Source organism: Pollachius pollachius (genome assembly GCF_949987615.1).
Source record: "Pollachius pollachius genome assembly, chromosome: 4".
NCBI lineage: Eukaryota > Metazoa > Chordata > Actinopteri > Gadiformes > Gadidae > Pollachius > Pollachius pollachius.
In genome coordinates, this window is record NC_136937.1 from 14,868,854 (window position 1) to 14,890,576 (window position 21,723).

The following is a 21,723-nucleotide window of genomic DNA, read 5'->3' on the forward strand; positions in this document are numbered from 1 at the left end:
GAGAGGGCTGCTACTATTTCAGGGTGACGTCACTTTCTAAAAATAGCCACCCTCGCTGCGGTTTCGCACCTGCGCACTGCTGTCTTGCTGCATTTTTTTGTTGCAGCATCCGGATGCGCCGTGCAAACGCGTGGCCTTGATATCCACTCAATACGCTTAATGCCATTATTTAATACCGTATCCGAGATACACGCAGCGTTTGTCATTTCTCAACGTATAAAGGAACGATATAATCCTAAATGTAAACTCGTACCGTATCTCCGAGGATTACATAGAATCATCTGGAGGTCAGAAATTCGTACGGAGTTAAACGCGTAATAGGCATTTTAAATCGTTATTTGAAACTCGGCTGCACCAACTTGTCAATGAAATGGCCAGTCTGCTGCTTTTGTCACATACACATAATCCTGTTATACTAATGAGAAAAGTCCTTGGATCGTCATATTGGCCTATGCAGGTTTATGATTTAATTTATTACGCCTCAAAATTAGGAGTGCTTTGCAAGCTCTTAGTTTGGTAAAAGACCAATCCCAGTGTTGTGAGACTTTGGATGTAATCATGGCATCTGCATCATTTTGTATTGATAGTTTTATATTTTTATTATAAGATTGTTAAAATTGCTTATTATGATTGACTGCATATTGTTTAAATGTTAAAGTAGACAATATTCATTGAGTCAGTTGTACAGGTTTATTGCAACTCATGTTTATGTGCTGCTAGCTTGACAGCATACTCCAATATAAACCCGTTGTTATTTTGAATAATGTTACCCCATTATAGCCTTGCTCGATATCATTCGATTAGGGTAATATTGGCAACAAGGCCAATATATATGACGAGCCATCCCTCTTTTCTAGCAAACTTTCTTTAGATCTACCACTTTCCTAAAGACTTTTCCAGGCCAGCCAGGAGACATCCACTCTCCACGGCCAACAGCGTCACTCTGATCCCTGTTGGCTGTGCCTGACTTCTCTGCAGGCTCGCGGTCCGTGGAGCGGACCCTAACCGCCTCAACTAGCTGCTTTCAATCGCAAGAGGAGCTCTGCTTTACTGAGTCATCCTCTCTCACCCATAGTCAGCACAACGTACAGAGGAAACTCATGTATCCACAAAAGACTTGTATCCACAATCGCCTGATTCCGGTCACGTTTTGAGTCACAAAACCTGTGACTCAAAAGGTACGAAATGTCGCTGCTGCTTGATGAATCACCCCTCACCTCCCCACTCTTTGCTTTTACTTCAGAATTGGTGTTGATTGCTTTTCATTCTGTTTCGATGAATGCCATTTCAATGTTTGCCTACTGGCTCCTACTGCACTCCAATAAGGGTGAAGGTGGGTAGCCTAGGCCCTGCTATAAGATCCACTTGACTTGGGGTTAAGCCGTCGTTCGCCTGGAGGACAACAGCCTCACTGCCTTGGAAGCAGACCCTCATTCTGATGGCCTCACATTCAGCGGCCAAGCATTCCTGATCTGTTAGAGAACCAGTCGGATGGAAAGAGGATAACATCATCCAGACAGCAAATAGTTGACAGCCTCATGTCCTCACACCAGACCCTCCCTGGACCTTGACCGTGCCTTGATATCCTGTCAATGAATATCAACCGGAGGGGAGACAATGTACTGCCTTCGCCGACACTTCCTCGGCTTACTTTTCACTAAATGTCCAGTCTGAAGTCCCAGCAGCGCCATGCCATTATTTTTTTAACTAACAACCAACCTGGAACATCTTGCCTGTCTAGAACACCTGTGATGTACAGACCAGTTGGATTGGTCAGAAGCGGGCTAAAGTGAAAATTGTCCCATACAGAGGCAGGCGCAGTCCACTAGAACCAGTTATTCTTCCAAAGCATTTACCCTCACTAATAGCTGGTGGAAGGCTTGGCCATTTACCAAAAATTATTCTCTAATAATGGCTTATAAATCCACATTAGCACATTTAATAATAATATAAAATAGCTTGTAATCTTGCCTACAGCACCTTTAATAATGTGTGTGTGTATATGCTTATACATATATATGTGTGTGTGTATATATATATATTTATTCTTACATGCAGCACCTTTAATAATACTAGTGTATATTAATATAATAGCTCTTATATCTTACCAACAGCACCTTTAAAGGTTGAGGTAAACCAATTAATTATTACATTCAGTCACATATGCACTGAACATAACAATGTACACAATGGGCCCTGATTTGAAATCACAGCCCTATAGGAGAAATAAGGGAAGCAAAGTCTATAAATCCACCCTTGCTTTGTGCATATTTGCTACAATTAGCAAACATAGCAGATTGTAGTCTCCAGTCTTTTAAATTTGCCTCATTACTTACCTATATTGTTGTTGCTTGACATGTTCAATTTTAACAGATGAAGGCTCCTTTGAACTCTCCTTATATAACAAGGTTAAGCTAGGTTGGACAGCCATGATGTAGACAGGCAGCGAGATGGGCAGCTATTGAACTGGTCTCGTTTCAGATGGCTGTTTGAAACCTAAATGGGAGCAATCAATATTTGCCTTAATGACAATCAATACAATGGCATGACGCAAGTGCCTTAATTGGATTATCTCCTGTAGTGCCAATAAAAGTGTCTTTCTATGTATGTTCTGCATATATAATCATCAGAACAAAGGCATTTTATACTCAACATATTTTTCTGTGGTGGTGCTAAGCAATTACCGGGACACGGCCTCCCCCTGTGGCCTTTATGGGAAACTGCAAGCTGATGCTGCAATATTAAAATGAAGAAATCAAAGCCACAACATATACCTAGAACATAATCAAATACAAGCAAAACATAGTAATTACATGTTACAAAAAAACAATATTAATCATATTTGCAGTGTGTAGTTTTAGTGTCAGGTAGACATCTAACCTGTATGATGAAAATAATTTCAAAACACAGCCCTGACCCCCGTTACACAAATCTATGGTTACTTTGTTCATATTACAGTCGATTGTTGTTATTGCTTAGTCAAAAGAATAAATGGAATATATTTTAAACTGTAAAATAGTCCTTGAAATGTTTGAGTAAACAGCCATTATCCAGTTCAACAGTGTGAGAAGAGTGCTCATGCAGCAGGAGTTTGATAGTCTACATTGCATTACTTTATGAAAGTATTAACCCATTCTATACATAGCTACTTGTCTTGGTTGAATTCGTTTTGTTTACTCTTTAGCTCCATATTATTAGTTAACCCTTCATATTTAGGGCCAGGAGGTGAAACCATGTTAAATATGGTTTGTTGTATAGATTAAATCTTTGTGACTTAACTTTAATGTGATCCTTTTTTTAATGTAGTTTACTGTAAGAATTTCTGTGGGATGCTAGCAATGGCGTCTTGTGTCATAAACCCGCTGGGAAGAGATCAGTCAGTCAATCAGTAACCTAGGTTAAAACTCCAACTCACATGTGAAAACAAAGCTCTCTTTCTTTCTCTTTTCTATCATCTACAAATCCTGATGCACTCAGTTTCCTAGAGGAAGGACTGTTTATCAGTGTTTAAAGCAAAATTTCACTTTCATTTTGCATATTTTGCTTATAATCCACTTCCCACGATCAAAAAGAAAAGAAAAAGGGAATTTCTGAATGTTGAGTCCCATTGTGTGTTCGGGCCATCCATGCACAAGCATTGAGTTTGCTCGTTGCTTGCCCAATAACAGTTCTTAAAGGTGTGGTGTGTAGGTTTCAGTGGCACATAGCGGTGAACTGAATGCTCCTCCAAAGCACCTTTATAACATGATAGGCATATAGACGATATTAAATAGTCTGCGATTTCGTTTTCCACATGTTTATCTAATAGTAGTTTAATATAACACGTTTGTATTATACAAATAATATTAATATAGCACAACCAGGATCTGAGTGGGATTTTGAACATGGAGCGGAAAGGTACTTGGCCGAACCATATTAATTTGAACTGGAGGACTCCGAACCAGAACAGCTGCAAAGCTACAGGGTGTGGCCACGTGGTCTGACCAATGGGAGCGTGGCTTACTGCTGCAGGTATGGGAAATGCTTCCTGCTAAAATAACTATCTAGTTATATTTTATAGGCCATGATCAGACTACACGAATGTAATAGCATTGTAAATGATGGTTAGAAACTGGGCCAAAACTGCTTAATGGGTGAAATTCTGCGCAAAAAAAAAATCCTTGTTGTATTTATTTAAATTGACACTGGCCACCGTGAACTCAGATGTAATGCCAGCTTGTGCCCGCATGGGGAAGGTAGAGTCTCTTTCATCAAGCCGTCCACACAGCCAGCAGAGGGCCTGTGTGCGTGTCGCTCTCTCTTTATCATCGATCCACGCTTAATGTTGAACTGTAGTGAGGGTGGATGATCCACCCATCTCGCGTTATTTCCTGATTCTTTTGGTCATAGTTATGATCAGGAATTTATGTTTCTTTTCATATTCTTATAATATTTCTGGGGTGCATAGGTCATTAGTACTTGGGCTCATGTGCAAAGCTGCCTCATTGTGGGTAGGACCAAAATGGCATGTAAATGAAAGCCAAGTGTATGAGATCATTCATTAGTTAATTCAGGCCATCTTGATTATTGGACACAGAGCTACATTCAAAAGGGGAAAAGCATAAATGTTCTTGATCACAAGACAATACAAAAGAAGACATTTACTTTTCAATCATTGTGAATATAATATAATTAATGAAGTTAGCTTTGAAGTATCAATATGTAAGCTACTTTCATTTTCTATCGCTCCCCTCATCTCATATTATAATTAGAATTGATGTATATCATTGGCTTATTGCACATGGACTACTATTGCTAGGCTTGCGTTGAATATTTTTAGGATATATGGTCCAAATTAAAAAGCATTATTTTATATTCCTCTATGTACATATAATAGTTTGGCTAAGAATTTAGATTAGATTTCCAGATTTTAAAGATTGTACGTGAACAATGAGAAGAGCATTTTGACACTGGGATAGTTGATAAAGTCATTTTTCTCTTTGTACCCATCTCTGCCACATGACGGTCACAAGACGCAACTATAGCAGTTGTCATGCTGCTCTCTGCAGGGACATTTATTTATGTCCACTGCTCAAAGGGTTGCTTCCCTAACTCTCTTCATCAGAAGCATGACAAAAGCAGCTCTCACTACTCCTGCATGTCATCGTGCCCTCAATACAGTGGAAGGTACACATTTAGGAGATACAATCATTAGTCCTTTCATATTGCATTATGTTAGGATAAAGAAAAATGTACTACTGTTCTGGGCTTGTTGCCGTAGTGAGTCCTATTGCCCACAAAATGTGGTCATACAGTTGTGGAGATTAATTGCTACTCGGACATAATCGGTATCATTCCCTTTGGGCGATTTATGGGTGCAATATGGATACTTTCTCCCAAAAATATGTTCCTGAATGTAGTTTATATATTATTTAAAACAACATTATTGATACTGCAGGTGAATTTGGAATGGATCCAAATGATCAATAGCCAATTCCAATCCTGGTGGCTCTGTCTTAGTGTCCTACACCTTAGTGTCTATACCTCAGTGTCCTATACCTTACTGTCCCTTACCTTAGGGCCCTATACCTTAGTGTCCTTTACCGTAGTGTCCCTTACCTTAGCATCCTACACCTTAGTGTCAATACCTCAGTGTCCTATACCTTAGTGTCCTTTACCGTCGTGTCCCTTACCTTGAGCCCTATACCTTACTGTCTTATACCTTAGTGTCCTATACCTTAGTGTTCCTTACCTTAGGGCCCTATACCTTATTGTCCTATACCTGAGTGTCCTATACCGTAGTGTCCCTTACCTTAGTGTCCTATACCTTAGTGTACTACACCTTAGTGTCCCTTACCTTAGGGCCCTAAACCCGAGTGTCCTATACCTCAGTGTCCTATACCATAGTGTCCTATACCTTAGTGTCCTATACCTACTGTCCTGTACCTTAGTGTCCCTTACCTTAGGGCCCTATACCATAGTGTCCTATACATTACTGTCCTGTACCTTAGTGTCCCTTACCTTAGGGCCCTATACCTTAGTGTCCCTTACCTTAGGGCCCTATACCTTAGTGTCCCTTACCTTAGGACCCTATACCTTAGTGTCCTATACCGTAGTGTCCTATACCTTAGTGTCTATACCTTAGTGTCCTATACCTTAGTGTCTATACCTTAGGGCCCTATACCTCAGTGTCCTATACCTTAGTGTCCTTCACCTTTATTGTCCTATTACTTAGTGTCTATACCTTATTGTCTATACCTCAGTGTCCTATACCGTAGTGTTCTATACCTTAGTGTCTATACCTCAGTGTCCTATAGCTTAGTGTCCTGTACCTTAGTGTCCTATACCTTAGTGTCCTGTACCTTAGTCTCCTATACCTTAGTGTCCTGTACCTTAGTGTCCTATACCTTAGTTTCCTTCACCATAGGTCCCTATACCTAAGGGCCCTATACCTAAGTGTCCTATACCTAAGGGCCCTATACCTAAGTGTCCTATACCTAAGGGCCCTATACCACCTATATAGTGTCCTTTATCTTTGTGTCCAATACCCTAATGCACCGTAAAATAAGTGTACAACCATAGGCTGTGTTCGAACTAGCTCATTGCCCTAATTCCCTCAGCCCTCCAAATATCTGGCCGTGCCTTGATATCTTGAATCCAGGGGATTTGGCAATAAGCCAAGTTTCCCAAAACGCAGTACTGGACAATGGCTCTCATGGGATGTCAGTGGGATTGATGGACCCAGGTTGAGCTTCCTGGTTTATCTTCCTGGCTCATCTTCCTTGTCTGTCTTCCTGTTGGGTCTTCCTGGTGGATCTCCCTGGTGGTGGTACCTTGCAGTCTTACCTTGTGGATCTTCCTGGTGGGTCTTCCTGGTGGATCTTCCTGGTGGGTCTTCCTGGTGGATCTTCCTCGTGGGTCTTCCTGGTGGATGCCCCTGTTGGTGGTCCCTGGTGGTGGTGGTCCTACCTTGTGGATCTCCCTGGTGGTGGTCCCTTGCGGTCCTATCTTGTGGATCTTCCTGTTGGAATGAGGGAACGTGTGAACCAATGTGAACAAAGTGAGTGAGCCTGGAAGGGGTTTCCTGAGTGGTCATCTCAGGGCAAACGGTTCCTGCTGTAATTGGAGTGGGATCTGTACGCTGCTCTAAAGTGTTTGTCACTCCATCACACATAAGCCAAGTTCATTCAGGAGAAATTTAATTGCATACTTTATGCGGTCATTACGTTCACTCTAGTGGTTTTTTGTGTGGCAACAGACTCTTTTGTTTTTTTCTCATGATGGATTGAGACAGCAGAGACACCAGTGATTCAGAACAGTGTGTTCCCTGCCACACTCTTTTCTAGAGAAACAGCGAGACTTGATGCAGGATAATAATGAGAGGAGAAGTAACAGAGATGAGTAGCGCCTGTTGGTTTAGACTATGTGTGTTGGCATGGACTTTAGGAGACATGATCTTCCAGCAAGAATCACCCCACTCCAGCAACAGGAAAGCCCAATTTTAACCAAAACACAACATGTAAAACACAATACAAATTGCATAAGTTGTTTTATTTATGGTTATTGTCCTCTTTATATTTCTTTGAATTGGTTGTTGTTGTTGTTGTTGTTGTTGTTGAAGTGGACCTCCGGTGAAGTGAGAGAAGAAGCTTGAAGCCCTTATAGCTGAGTTGTTGCACATTATCCTTTTAGAAAGAAAAGTTACGTTAGAAGGAGCTATCTTTCCTCCTCCTATAGCTCGCTCTCTCTCTCTCTCTCTCTTTCTCTGTCTCTGTCTCTCTCTCTCTCTCTCTCTCTCTCTCTCACTCTCTCACTCTCACACGCTCTTGCGGCATTCCAACTCAACCTTTATTCATGTATTTGTTTATTTACCATTTATTTTAACAAAGAGTGTACCTCACAGTATATTTACACATCATAACGACTGACTGTATAACAATTTCCATTTAGTGAACTTAAGGAGAATCTAACTGAATGTATGTGCAACTTATTTTACTCTTTTGCAACCTTAAACTTTCACATTAGTTCCCCCTTCCTTTTTTTTGTTTTACCGGCGTTAAATTTTCATGCTGGGATGGTTGTTGAGTTTATCACTGTTGTTATTATCATTGTGATAATCACCGTCATCATCATCTTCATCATCATCATCATCATCATCATCGTACCATCACCTATTTTCACCTTGTCGTTATTGACATCATCATTCTCCACATCGTCACCTTTGTTTTCTCAATATATCTCTGTTGAATAAATCCTCTCTGACAACAGCTGTACATTCATACACAGTGTTTGACTTATATATATATATATATATATATATATATATATATATATATATATATATATATATATATATATATATATATATATATATATTTGGGAATATATTACTCAAATCAAATAAAAGTGAAAACAAATCCCAAATCAAATATATTAATATCCCAAAATAACAAAACAAAACATGCATGTTTTTTTGTTTTAAATGTATTTGTCAATAAAAAAAAGGGTAACATAATGGGATGGGATCTGCTTTTATGTACACTGATATTGGCACGTTTTTGTCCTCATCATTAGGAATACGAGGAGAGTATGGACTGCTGAGCTCTGACCCTCAGAGCTTAGCGGCGCCTCATCCAATGGCAGGTTCAACAGACAAAGTCATACACACGATGAAAATAAACCGATAGAGAGGGGGTTGCGGGGGTTTGGGGGGGGGGGCAGGCAATAAGGGGAATAATATGTAAAAAAACATTAAAATGTAACTTCACTGTGTGGCAGTTTATTTTTTTATCTTTTAGGCAAAAACCCCTGTGACATCATGTTTTATACGAAAAATGGGCTTTTCCGTGTGGCCATAGAGTGCTTGCCTTTGTAAGGGTGAATACTCCTAGGAGTGATTTGATGTCGTCAACATCCTTCTGATAAAGCAGCATCAGTGGACTCAGGCAAAACAACCAAGGAGGAAGAAAGAAAGAAAGTCAAACCTGCCAATACAATGGTATTAGAGTCTGGAGTCTGGCAGGCGGGATAATATATTGTTATAACTAAAGTTATAACAGTTATAACTTCACTCCAGTGCTTCCATGTCAAACATGTGTTTGACTGTTGATTCAAAGTCCCTCTATGTGTGTGTGTGTGTGTGTGTGTGTGTGTGTGTGTGTGTGTGTGTGTGTGTGTGTGTGTGTGTGTGTGTGTGTCTAAGCGTTAGTATGTGTGGGTTTGTATGTGTGTTTGTCTGAGCATTTGTGTGTGTGTGTGCCTGTCTGTTTGTGCATTACTGGGTGTGTGTGTATGTGTCTTTGTGAGAGATTATTAGTGTCTGTATGTGAGTATACTGGTTGTGTCGGAGTGTGTGTGTGTGTGTGTGTGTCTGCGTGCGTGCGTGCACATGTGGGGGTAAAAAAACAAAATAAAAACAAGTGTGTGTTTGGGTGTCTCTACATACTCTTAATATTCAGTGCAAACACATTGGTTAAAAATCCCATCGTGACTCATGACCATCGACTCCTTTAGTTCTTTCTCCCGTGACACTGTTTGGAATCTACAGCGTAGGAGTCTTTCCCCAGCAGACCCCTCTCAACACCTCCTGCTCCACCTCCTCCTGCTCCTCCTCCTCCACCTCCTGCTCCTCCTCCTCCCTCACGGCCATCCCTCCTCCACCAGCACCCCCACAGCAGAACGGCTAACCCCCAAATCCCCCCCTCCATCCGCTACGCGTCCAGCCCCCCCCCCGAACAGCTGGGGGTGGGGGTGAGATCCTCCTAGCACAGCCCAATGTACTTGAGATTGTTCTGGATGATGACGTCCGTGACGGCGTCGAACACGAACTGGATGTTGCTGGTGTCGGTGGCGCAGGTGAAGTGGGAGTAGATCTCCTTGGTCTCCTTGTTGCGGTTGAGGTCCTCGAACTGCCGCTGCACGTAGACGGCCGCCTCCTCGTAGGTGTTCTGGCCCTTGTAGTCGGCGAAGCACACCGTCAGCGGGATGCGCTTGATCTTCTCCGCCAGCAGGTCCTTCTTGTTGAGGAAGAGGATGAGCGAGGTGTTGGTGAACCAGTTGTTGTTGCAGATGGAGTCGAACAGCCGCAAGCTCTCCGCCATGCGGCTCTGTGGGCAGGGGGGGAATGGGCGGGAAAGAAGTTTAAAAACAGGGTCCATTTGTATATGTTTCTAGATTGAGAAATCCGACATTATAAGATGTTTAGATATGGATAAAATCAAAATTTATATTTTTTGAATATATATAATTTCAATTAAATGTAATGTGTGTATCATGATAATAATATATTATGGGATACTAAGATCCATATCTTGCCATCCTTTTGTGTAACTTTTGTTCCACGTCTGAACCAAGGGGCCGAAACTCTTCATATCAAACCACTTCAAAAGACTGGTTTCACAGTTGTAGCGGTATTGAAAGACGCTACCACACACCTTACTTTGTTCAAACTATTCCCTGAGTAAATCCAAATCCAAATGCAGAGCTCTGCAATTTTATTGTTCCCTCGTGCTTTCAAAAAGGCCCAAAGAGCTCGGTGGTCGAAGATGAGGCTAAATTATTATTATATCCTGAGAGCCCTCGCTCTTAAAGAGGGGATCTGATGATGTCTAAGTGGGCCGCTGCAATGCAATCTGACAGATTTCTCCAAAACCCAATTGATTTTCATTTGCAACGCCCGTCAGGGAGGGCTGACATCACCACACCAGAGCACTGTATTCTGTCATCGTCTCTACCACTCCTCAGACCGGGAACAGATGGACAGTTAAAACCAGCCTACGGCGAAGTCAGAAGCCAAACAACCAAGTCACACACTAAAACGTTCCATTAAAGACGACCTCCCCCAAGGCCTTGTGACCTTCAGAGGAGGAATACTGCCGTGATGCTCGGCTTATATAGTTGTGAACAGGAAATACCGAATGATTACATGATGTCCACCCTTCAATTGTACTCCAGGATGACGCTAAAGCAATCACGAGCCGTCTGCGTTGGTCAGCAGAACGTTGATTCTCTGTGTCAACAGGACTAGCAATCGATAAACCAAGAAAGGGAGGGATGGATACTGCTGACCGATGCACCTGGACTGCTCGATGCCTCATAATGTCTTGGAAAACAATAGCATCGTCCGTAGCTCCCCTGGTTAGCGTCTCTTGAGGCAGCAGTCAGGCGTATTTTTTTTGCCTTCTCCTTTTTTGGTGATGCAGCAAATTATTGACTATATATTGCTGTTCTGCCTCCTATGATGGCTGAACAGTGTGCAGAAGCAGCTTTTTGTTCCAATCAACCTTGACATTAATTTATGTTGTGCAAAAACTATCAACATTAGCCAGACGACACATTCATTAACTAATCAAAATAATAATCACACAAAAATGTCCCTTTTAAAACGTCCCCTGAACTTGAACCGGTTGTGTGTGTGTATGTGTATGTGTGTGTGTGTGAGTGAGAAAGAGAGTCTTTGCATGCTGTGTGTGTGCAGTACAGAGAAGAGAGAGAGAAATTTGTGTTTGCCTAGATAACTGCTCTGTGGGGCGGTATGACATGACGGTGCATTTGTGAGAGAAAGGAGCAGCCGTGGAAAAGTCACGTGGGGTGTGGCCATAGCATGAAGCCAGCAGCCCTAAGCCAGTAGCCAGTAGTCCATAACCAGTAGTCCTAAGGCAGTAGCCCTAAGCCAGTAGCCAGTAGTCCATAACCAGTAGTCCTAAGCAGGGGCGCTGCTTGGCGGGGAAAAGTGGTACTGATTCTAAGGGCCCAGCCCAACGCAGCACGGCCCACGGCCCGCGGATGGCAATTAATAATATAATATATTATTGCCTTTTTTTTTTTTTTTTGAAATGTCTTGAAATGTTTTTTGTTTTGAAAAAACAGTCGATAGATTTTTTTGGGGGGGGGGGGTGGGGGGGCCCAAAATTAGAATCTTTCATAGGGCCCAAAATTCCTGGCAGCGCCCCTGGTCCTAAGGCAGTAGCCCTAAGCCAGTAGCCAGTAGTCCATAGCCAGTAGTCCTAAGGCAGCAGCCCTAGGCCAGTAGCCAGTAGCCAGTAGCCAGTAGCCAGTAGCCAGTAGCCAGTAGCCAGTATTGAGCAGCCAGTAGCCCTAAGCCAGTAGCCCTAAGCCAGTAGCCGGTAGCCAGTAGCCAAAAGTCAGGAGCCAGTCTCCAGTCTCCAGTTGCTTGTTGCTAGTAGCGTTGGGTGTAGCCTGTAGCGTTGGGTGTAGCCAGTAGCATTGGGTTTAGCAAGTAGTGTTTGGTGTAGCCATTAGTGTTGGGTGTAGACAGTAGCGTTGGGTTTAGCAAGTAGCGATGGGTGTAGCCAGTAGCATTGGGGATAGCTAGTAGCATTGGGTGTAGCCAGTAGTGTTGGGTGTAGCCTGTAGCGTTGGGTGTAGCCTGTAGCGTTGGGTGTAGACTGTAGTGTTGGGTGAACACTGAAGCATTGGGTGTAGCCTGTGGCTTTGGGTGTAGCCGATAGAGTTGGGTGTAGCCAGTGGCTTTGGGTGTAGCCAGTAGCGTTGGGTGTAGCCAGTAGCGTTGGGTGTAGCCTGCAGCATTGGGTGTAGCCTGTAGCGTTGGGTGTAGCCTGTAGCGTTGGGTGTAGCCTGCAGCATTGGGTGTAGCCAGTGGCTTTGGGTGTAGCCGGTAGAGTTGAGTGTAGCCAGTGGTTTTGGGTGTAGCCAGTAGTGTTGGGTGTAGCCTGTAGCGTTGGGTGTAGCCAGTAGCGTTGGGTGTATCCTGTAGCGTTGGGTGTAGCCTGTAGCGTTGGGTAAACACTGAAGTGTTGGGTGTAGCCAGTGGCTTTGGGTGTAGCCGGTAGAGTTGGGTGTAGCCAGTGGCCTTTAGTGTAGCCAGTAGCGTGGGGTGTAGCCAGTAGCTTGTGACTGCAAGCAGTCGGACTGCCGATTAAAAGGTTACAGAAAACAACAACATGGGGCTCTGAGCAAATCACAAGATTTACTCAGAAGAAACGAGAGAGATAGAGAGAGATAAAGATATATATATATATATATATATAGAGAGAGAGAGAGAGAGAGAGAGAGAGAGAGAGAGAGAGAGAGAGAGAGAGAGAGAGAGAGATGGGGGGGGGGATTTTTAAAGATTCAATAATGACAAATAAATAAATAGGGTTTCAGACCGCCATGGTAACCCCTATCCAAGTCAGCCCCCCCCCCCCCCCCCCCCACTCCGGCCCTGACATTATGTTTAACATATATATCAGAAAATGGGCGTGACACGGGCAGTATCTTGGACACACTACAACACTACAGCGAAGAAGGACCAAATCCGGGTTTTGATTTTGTGATTTGTCACATCGCGGGCACAATCAATATCAATGTTGTCGAGTGTTATTCTGTTCCCCTCCCGGGCCATCAATCTAGTCCAGCTTTACAAGCAACCAACCCACATGTTGACACATAGCTACCACAGACCGACATGTGTCCTTTAATATCAATGTAGACACGGCTTTCACATTATCCACTCGATTCACTGGAGCTTGGAGGCGTCTAGTTCAATGTTTATGTCTGCTTAATCTCTAGTTCCACACACACACACACACGCACCCACTCACACACGCACACACTGCTATGCATATTTGCACATACACACACACACACACACACACACACACAGACAAATATGCATTCACACACACACACACACGCACACACAAGAACACTCGCACACACACTCGCACACACTCACACACACACTTGCACACTCAAACACACACACACTCTCACACACACTCGCACACATACACATACACACACACACACCAGGTGGGAGGACCCCTTCAGGTGTGTGTTTATTAATAAACAGGTGAGCGCCCTCCTTTCCAGGAAAAACATACATACACACACACACACACACACACACACACACACACACACACACACACACATTCTTCGTCAACCTGGCTTCCCTGTGGCTTCTTAGAGTAGCCTGGCAGCGGCGCAGGGTTTTAATTAAGCTTTAGTATTAATGAAGAGCTGCAGCCCAGCGGTAAGACTCTGTTCTCTGCATTAAGGAGCGACGCGCCGAGCGAGGAGCCCCCTCATTTAATGAGGATGGTCCACGGCGACGGCTTTCCACATTGGTCCTCATCCTAACTTTACCCTTGTCTTCGTTGCTAGGCGTTCCTGCTGTAGTTCAGGAAGATGCAGAAAATTAGGACATTTGTTCCATTTATTCTGTACATTTCTGAAGGATTCACTACAGTATTGTGTATTTTAGTTCCATTCTTCTGATGATGAATACCAATATTTTTAAGCATATAACTGTATTACTATAAATAATTTGGTTATCACTAGGTAACGTAGATGACTTAAAGTATCAAAGTATAGAGTTGCTTTGTAGCTAAGTAGATAAAGTCAGCCTAGAAACCACCGCTGCAATCTAGCAGAAAGACGCTCACTAAATGTGAGGATTCTCACATGAACAAATACAAATTCCTATCTGTAAAGTCACACCTTTGGAACTGTTTCCACATCACACACACCAAGCAAGAACGCGCGCACGCCCGCACACACACATAATCAATACACTGCATCAATCGTTTCCAGCGTTGCTGTTCTTGCTCCCCCCACATGCCCCCCCCCCCCCCCCCCCCCCCCCCCCCCCCACATACACACCCTCCCAGACACAGCTCACTGTCAACAGCCCAGGATTCAGAGCATTTGACTGGCCCTGTTGCTTAGCAACGGTATCCGTGGAAACCAATTCATTATGAATACTGGGATGGGACGGGGAAAATGCACCGGGGATCGGTTTGAAAAGCAAAAAAATGTACTGCGCAGGAATAATATTTGTCTTTTGCTAGAGGAGTGCAGCTGTGGGTGAGTTAAAATGTGAATATGAGCTGCTGAGTATGGGAAGGATTGAACAAGAAAATAGCGGGTTGGCTCTTTCCAATAAGGTACAAGAAGAACTTTTTATTACTTGCGAAGACATGTGACTTGGGGTGGACTGTTGGATAATAGCCTGCTGGATAATAACTGTTATAGTAATTAGTAGTTAGTAGTTATAATAGTTGTGATGTGACGCCTGGGCGGTTAGCGTCATGCGAGGACTGATCCAGGAACAGGACGTGACAGGCGGATCGCTCGCTGCCATTTGGGTTTCAATTGAATGAGACCCTGCCATGCTCCTCTAATATGAGACAGCATTATTTTCTTCCTTGTTCTAATAATGTTGCAAAACGAAGGCCGCCATCTTGTCCAGGTCACTTGGGAGGACCCAACTATGGCTGGGAGCGCACGCTCTGTCTTTACGGATCACTTCTTCCTGTTGTTAGGGCCAATCAAGTGAAGAAACAGGCCTCAGTAGGCAGCACTGCAGACACACACACACACACATCAACACACACACACACACACACACACACACACACGCACACACACACACACACACACACACACACACACACACACACACACACATACATGCACGCACGCACGCAAAAACATACATACGCACACACACACACACACACACACACACACACACACACACGCATACATGCACGCACGCACGCAAAAACATACATACGCACACACACACACACACACAAACACACACACACACCATTTATGGCCACTTAATAGATGACATGCTATGTTGATGTTCACTGTGATGGGTATAACCCGGGTCACAACCACCATGTGACCATGTCCAAGCAGAGGGATAAGGAATGAGTAATAACACCATGAACACAGCCGAAGGGATATCTACGAGGTTGTGGGTTTATGACCATGTAAGGTGTGTGTGTGTGTGTGTGTGTGTGTGTGTGTGTGTGTGTATGTGTGTTTGTGTGTGTGTGTGCGTGTGCGTTTGTGTGTGTGTTTATGTGTGTGTTTATGTGTGCCTGCGTGTGTGTGTGTGTGTACTCATCATAACTGCCTCAATTGCTTTCCTTATGTTCCTGATAAGTACACTAAACATGTTGTTCATCGCCCCACAGAGGCAGACACTACTTCGCGTGTATTTTCTAAATCATACTTAAAGGTTAGTAACATTACACTATGATCCTGTTTCAATATTTGCATGAAGTAAGAGCGAATCATTCTGACCCTAAAAAGAGACTGGATTTCTTAGGAAATCTATTTAATATTGCTGGGCTGAGATGAAATGTTAACATGATCATCATACAGGATTTAGCACATCCACATTTTGTAATCTCAAAATTAGTAAAACATTTATATAACTGACGGTGGGGACTTGTTTGTTGATTTTTTTTAAATCCTGTTCTTCATGTAGTTATGTTTTTCACTCATAATATTTCAGTGCCCCTATCAATAATACTTTAATGTTATGCACACTCACATTCGGAGTAAAACAAACAAAAAGCCAGACGGTTCCCTTCAAACCAGCCCGTGTGTATGATTTTTTAGTCCCAGTGAATATGGATTATTTCTGTGAATATCGGCCTCAATGCTTTTTTGCTATATGGTACAATTACAATATATTAATAGCCATCTCTTTAGTTGTACCCCGGGTCTATTGTTCTGTCCACCTGGTGGGCCATGCTCCTGTCTCTACAGAGACACACTGTGTTTGAAAACCCTCTGTCCGTTTCATCCACAGGGGAACCAAAGGAGTTACGCTGGGGCCATTATCAATGCTGTGAATATTTAAACAATGTAAATGTAGCCGGGTTTCCAAACTAAATGAGTGGCTGGCTCCACGGTTTACACTTTATGTTTCCTCCTCCGACGCCTCCGTGTACGTTCGCTGTACGAGTTAATGCAACCGTGTTTGTATTTATATTTTTTCCTATACGGTCGTTCAATTATTCATTTGAGCTTCAAAGGCACATTCCTTTGAGAAAGTAAATATTTCAGCATCTTTGATTGGGGTTTTGAATATAATCAATTGGGGTTTTGAATATAATTTTCAGAATATAATCAGCAGCCAGCTCTTTATTGGACCTTCAGGGGCCTGTTCTTAATTGCGGGTGTCAGGTGACGGCTGCTGTGGCTTAAACCCTGCAACCCAATGTGACAGTGAAAGGTCAGCTAGACATTTGCCATGTCAATAAATGAAACGCTTCCTGCTCGCTCTGAACATGCCTAGGCGGTTTTAGCCTGTTCCCAACGCGGCGGCGGCGGCGGCTGAAGGCTTATCCCGCCTTTTTACTATTTTATAGCACAGGCGGTAGCAGAAACTGTTTATCTGTGTAATTAGCATACCCTTCTTTCATTAATATATTACTTTTGTATTTACAATAATATAAAGATGTATGTTTGTGAATATTCCCTGTATGCTCGTTGTAATCATTTCATATATTTGTAGGATTACTTTTGGGACACTGAGAACAGGAACACGCTTCCAAGAGCATCTTGGCCAGGAGGCGCTGTGTGGTGTATGATGCTGCGCCTGGTCATGGTGTGAAGACTTCATTTAGATATTGGTTTTGCTCAAACTTTACTTGAAATAGTTTGTATTTTTAAGCATATTGTTGGCCAGGAAACAAAACAAAAACAGAAGAATCCCTCGTGGATTTCCTTACACAAAGAAGCAAATGTGCAGTTCGGTGACTCAAACGTTATGTTTACCGCTCAGTACATACTGCCATGTAACGAAGACAGAGCAGAGATTTTCTTATCGATACCACATAAACAACTGGCTTCTCTGTCACTTCGTCTCATCCCGGTTCCTCACGTTGTCGCAGGATCACGAGTCTCACCCCCCCCCCCCCCCGAAGTCCCCGTGCTGAATCCTCCCAGGTACACCTCAAACCTTATATCTGTGAACTCAATTAACACCGTGATGCGTTTTATATCTGCTCTGTGTGTAATTTTAGCTTGCCAAACTAATTGATTTCGTGTTCTGACTCGGTGAGATGTACACCGGGTGTTTTGTGTGTTATACGTTCATTAGCAAGGGGCGGGGGGATGGGGGGGACTCAACTTTACCTCCATTGCAATTAGTTTCGGAGACACACACGCGCACACACGCACACACACACACGCACGCACGCACGCACGCACGCACGCACGCACACACACACACACACACACACACACACACACACACGCACACACACTGTTTCCCCGGTTTCAGAGGAAACTGATTTCCACATGGCTAAACAAAGCTTAATAGCATGTTTAGGAGATAATGGTTAACACTTATTGAAATTGAAAAACCGGGGTCAGTAGGTTTATGCATTAATGCATCAATCACATTATGGGCCGGTGTTACGCAGGCAGAGAACCTAACTCACTGACTTCTTCCCCGGTTACATCCAGCATCCTGTCCCCACAAGCATTAGCCCTCCAACAACCTCCAATACAAGTCTTCATGACGTAAATGCCTCTTGTTGTTATTCTATATTGGTAACTTATAAAGTGTATTGATGATTCCAATATTCAACTATTGTCACTGATAGTTAAAAAAAAATTAATTAACATGTAAGCTCATTTACCTCTGTGTTTATTTTTCAGCAAGTGATCTATCATGTCCAAAAAGTCCTTTTTTGTGTAATTATTTCTTTCATTTTTGTGTAAAAAAGAGCGAGGTGTAATTTTTTTTTTTATCTCCGGTCTCTGTTCTTATGTAATCAGTGATACGGTTGGTAAGGACGGCAATAGTGTTGGATGAAGACCGTATGAGCATTTCAGAAGATGATTTAGAAGACAACAATTTTGAGAGGAAATCACAAGGGAAAATAAACACTAAACATGAGCTTTTTCACCATCAGCTGTTTCACGTTGTCCGCTTGTTCGGTTATGAACACAGAATCAATACTTTTGATTACCCAACACCTTTGGCAGATTCTGTTTGTAAACTGGATAGGGATATCAGTATTTAAGCTGTAGTTTTTTCCGGTCCTGTTGGGTGAGATGTGTGCGTCTCCTCTAGAGAAACACCCTTTAAGCGAACATCGACAAAGATGCATCAGCTCCATGAGGAAGCAGTTACTCAGAGACAATAATGGAGCGTCCATCAGTCCTCCACCCATCCTGCTGCCCTGACCGCTCCCTACAGGCTCGCACCTCAAAGTGGGTGCCTGTGTGTGTACATGTATGCGTGGGCATACTGTTTGTATGTGCGCCTACTGTATGTGTGCGTGTATTTGCATACTGTATGCGTGTGTGCATACTGTATGTGTTTGGGTGCATACTGTATGTGTGTGTTTTGGTGTATGTGTGTGCATGTGGGCGCATACTGTATGTGTGTGTGTTTGTGTGCATGCGTGTGCGCATACTGTATGTGCGTATGGTGTGCGTAAATGTGTGCACATTCTGTATGTGTGTGTGTGTGCGTGGATGCGTGTTTGTGCGCATACTGCCTCTATGTGTGTGTGTGTGCATGCTGCATCTGTGTGTGTGTGTGTGTGTGTGGATGCATGTTTGCACATACTGTGTGTGTGTGTGTGTGTGTCTGTGTGTGTGTGTGTGTGTGTGTGTGTGCCCGGGCTCACCGTCTGGTTATCCTCGTAAAGCTTGAGGTCGTAGCCGCTCAGCTCCACGCAGAAGATGATGGCGGTCACGCCCTCGAAGCAATGGATCCACTTCTTGCGCTCGGAGCGCTGGCCGCCCACGTCCACCATCTTGAAGGTGAGCTCCTTGAAGGTGAACTTGTTCTCCACGATGCCCGTGGTCATGTCGCGGGAGCGCAGGATGTCCTCCACCGTGGGGATGAACTCGTTGGCCGAGATGCGCTCCATGTCGTTCAGGTAGTAGGCCGTGTTGTCCTCCAGGTGGTACTCGTTGGAGCGCTGGAAGCACTCCTGAACGCCGGCGTCGGCCCACAGCCGCTTCATCACGCCTTGCAGCTCGCCCGTGATCTCCCCCTTGCTCTCGGCCGGCCCCGTCAGGGCGAAGAGCTGCACGGCGTCGTAGGCGCGGTCGGCGTCCTGGAAGTCAATCTTGAGCGTGGCCAGGGCGCGGATGATGCGCGTCAGCGAGTCGATGGCGTTGTACAGGATGAGCGGCTTGTACTCCTTGCAGGCCTCCAGGTTGAAGCCGCCGCTGTGGATGATCTTCATCTGCTTGACGATGGTGCTCTTGCCCGAGTTGCTGGTGCCCAGCAGCAGCAGCTTGATCTCCCGCCGCTGCCGCTGGCTCTCGGAGCGGAGGTGGCGGTCGATGCGCCGCGAGCGCCGCGCCGCCTCCTTCTCCTCGGAGCTCTGTCGGCATCCCATGGTCCTCCGCCACGTGGTGATCGCCAAGGACAACGTGCTGCCGGGGTGACGAGGGCCCGCTACTATGGAGCACGGGTTCAGGAGGATGGGTGGGGGAGGGAGGGGGCGGAGAGGGGGGGAGTAGAGGGGGAGGGGGGGGGGGGGCGGGGAGGTGGTGGTGTTGGTGGGAGTTGGGCGGGGGTAGAGAGGCCTAGGAGGGGCGGAGTTGAGAGCCGGAAGCAGGTTCAGCGAAGACTATGCTGGCCTGAGATTTATTATGTTTGGAAAGTGTTCACCCTTAAGGCTCAGCGTTTTGAGTCTGGGGTCTGGGGTCTCGTGGAGAGAGAAGAAGAGAAGGGACCAGAGAAGAAGAAGACGAAGAAGAAGAAGAAGAAGAAGAAGAAGAAGAAGAAGAAGAAGAAGAAGAAGAAGAAGAAGAAGAAGAAGAAGAAGAAGAGGGGGAAGGAGAAGAGGAGCTCAGCGGCGTTGGCTCGGCGTCTGGCCCGAGCGGGGGGGGCAGGTGTGTGCGTCCCTGGCGGATGGGACCAGGGCTGCTGGGACGCTGCCACTCAGTCTGGCGCTGGAGTTGGACCGCCTGCTGAGGTCGAGGGAGCTGGGGCTCATAGCAGATGGCCGAGGAGGAGGGAGGAGGAGGAGGCGCAGGAGGAGAGGCTGCGGTGGTTGCGTTGGTGGCGGCGGAGGAGGAGGGAGCCCGGGGGAGGCGGAGCTACAGCGCGTGCAGGTGAACACGGTGTTTGGGCCTGAAACGTGCGGATAGCAAAACCCTCTGGCTCCTGTTCCACATGACTCTGGGGGCGGCCGCGTCCTGGGTCTGGCCTCCGCTACAACCGGCTGCCCATCAGACCTCCTCTTCCTCTTCCTCTTCCGCTGCTGGTGAGGAGGGCTCTGTGTGAGGGGGTCGCCCTGCCATGAGAGAGGGAGGGAGGGGCAGGGAAAGAGAGGGTGGTCAGGATCACTGTAAGCGGTCTTGTCTGCATCCATAGAAGTCTGGGGCATTAGTGGTATTGAACACACAGCGGTAGCACTGAGGGACTGATTCAGTGTACTCTGAAAGCAGCCATAACTCGACTTCACGGCTCCAAAGGTCAAGGCTGTTAATGGACAAGGGTAAGGCATACGCTCGTGAATAAACACACACACGCATCCATGTGTATGCAAGAGGTTCCCGCGCACATGCACATACACAATCAGAAACATACACACACACACACACAGACTCAAACACAGACGCTTTTAATCACAAATCACAAACATGCGATGGCAATCTCTCACACAAATCAAACACCCACACACACACACTTTCCATGAGTCTCTTGTCCTTTGAAAGTCTGCTATGATCGGCCACCATTTTCAGTCCTGTGTCACCATGGACCATACCAGCCAAAGTAGATTTTAACAACCACATTTGCTCATTTAATAAACACACACAAATATAAACACACAAACAAACACACACACACACACACACACACACACACACACACACACACACACACACACACACACACACTCACACACAAGGTCATAACCCATGAATAAACACAGCCCCTGGCATCGTGTACCTGGTTTCAGAGGTTTAAAAGGACACATATGCAGGATAAAG

At 44.8% G+C, this 21,723-nt stretch overlaps 1 protein-coding gene across 1 annotated transcript; it reads right to left on the minus strand.

Moving 5' to 3' along the window:
• Positions 1 to 9,740: 9,740 nt before the first annotated feature.
• On the minus strand, positions 9,741 to 20,120 carry gnaz (guanine nucleotide binding protein (G protein), alpha z polypeptide; the record flags this gene model as incomplete). The annotated part of the gene is made up of 2 exons (XM_079734685.1): positions 9,741 to 10,085; positions 19,398 to 20,120. 2 exons carry the CDS (start codon positions 20,118 to 20,120, stop codon positions 9,741 to 9,743), a joined length of 1,068 nt encoding a protein of 355 aa, XP_079590811.1.
• Between the last annotated feature and the right edge of the window lie 1,603 nt (positions 20,121 to 21,723).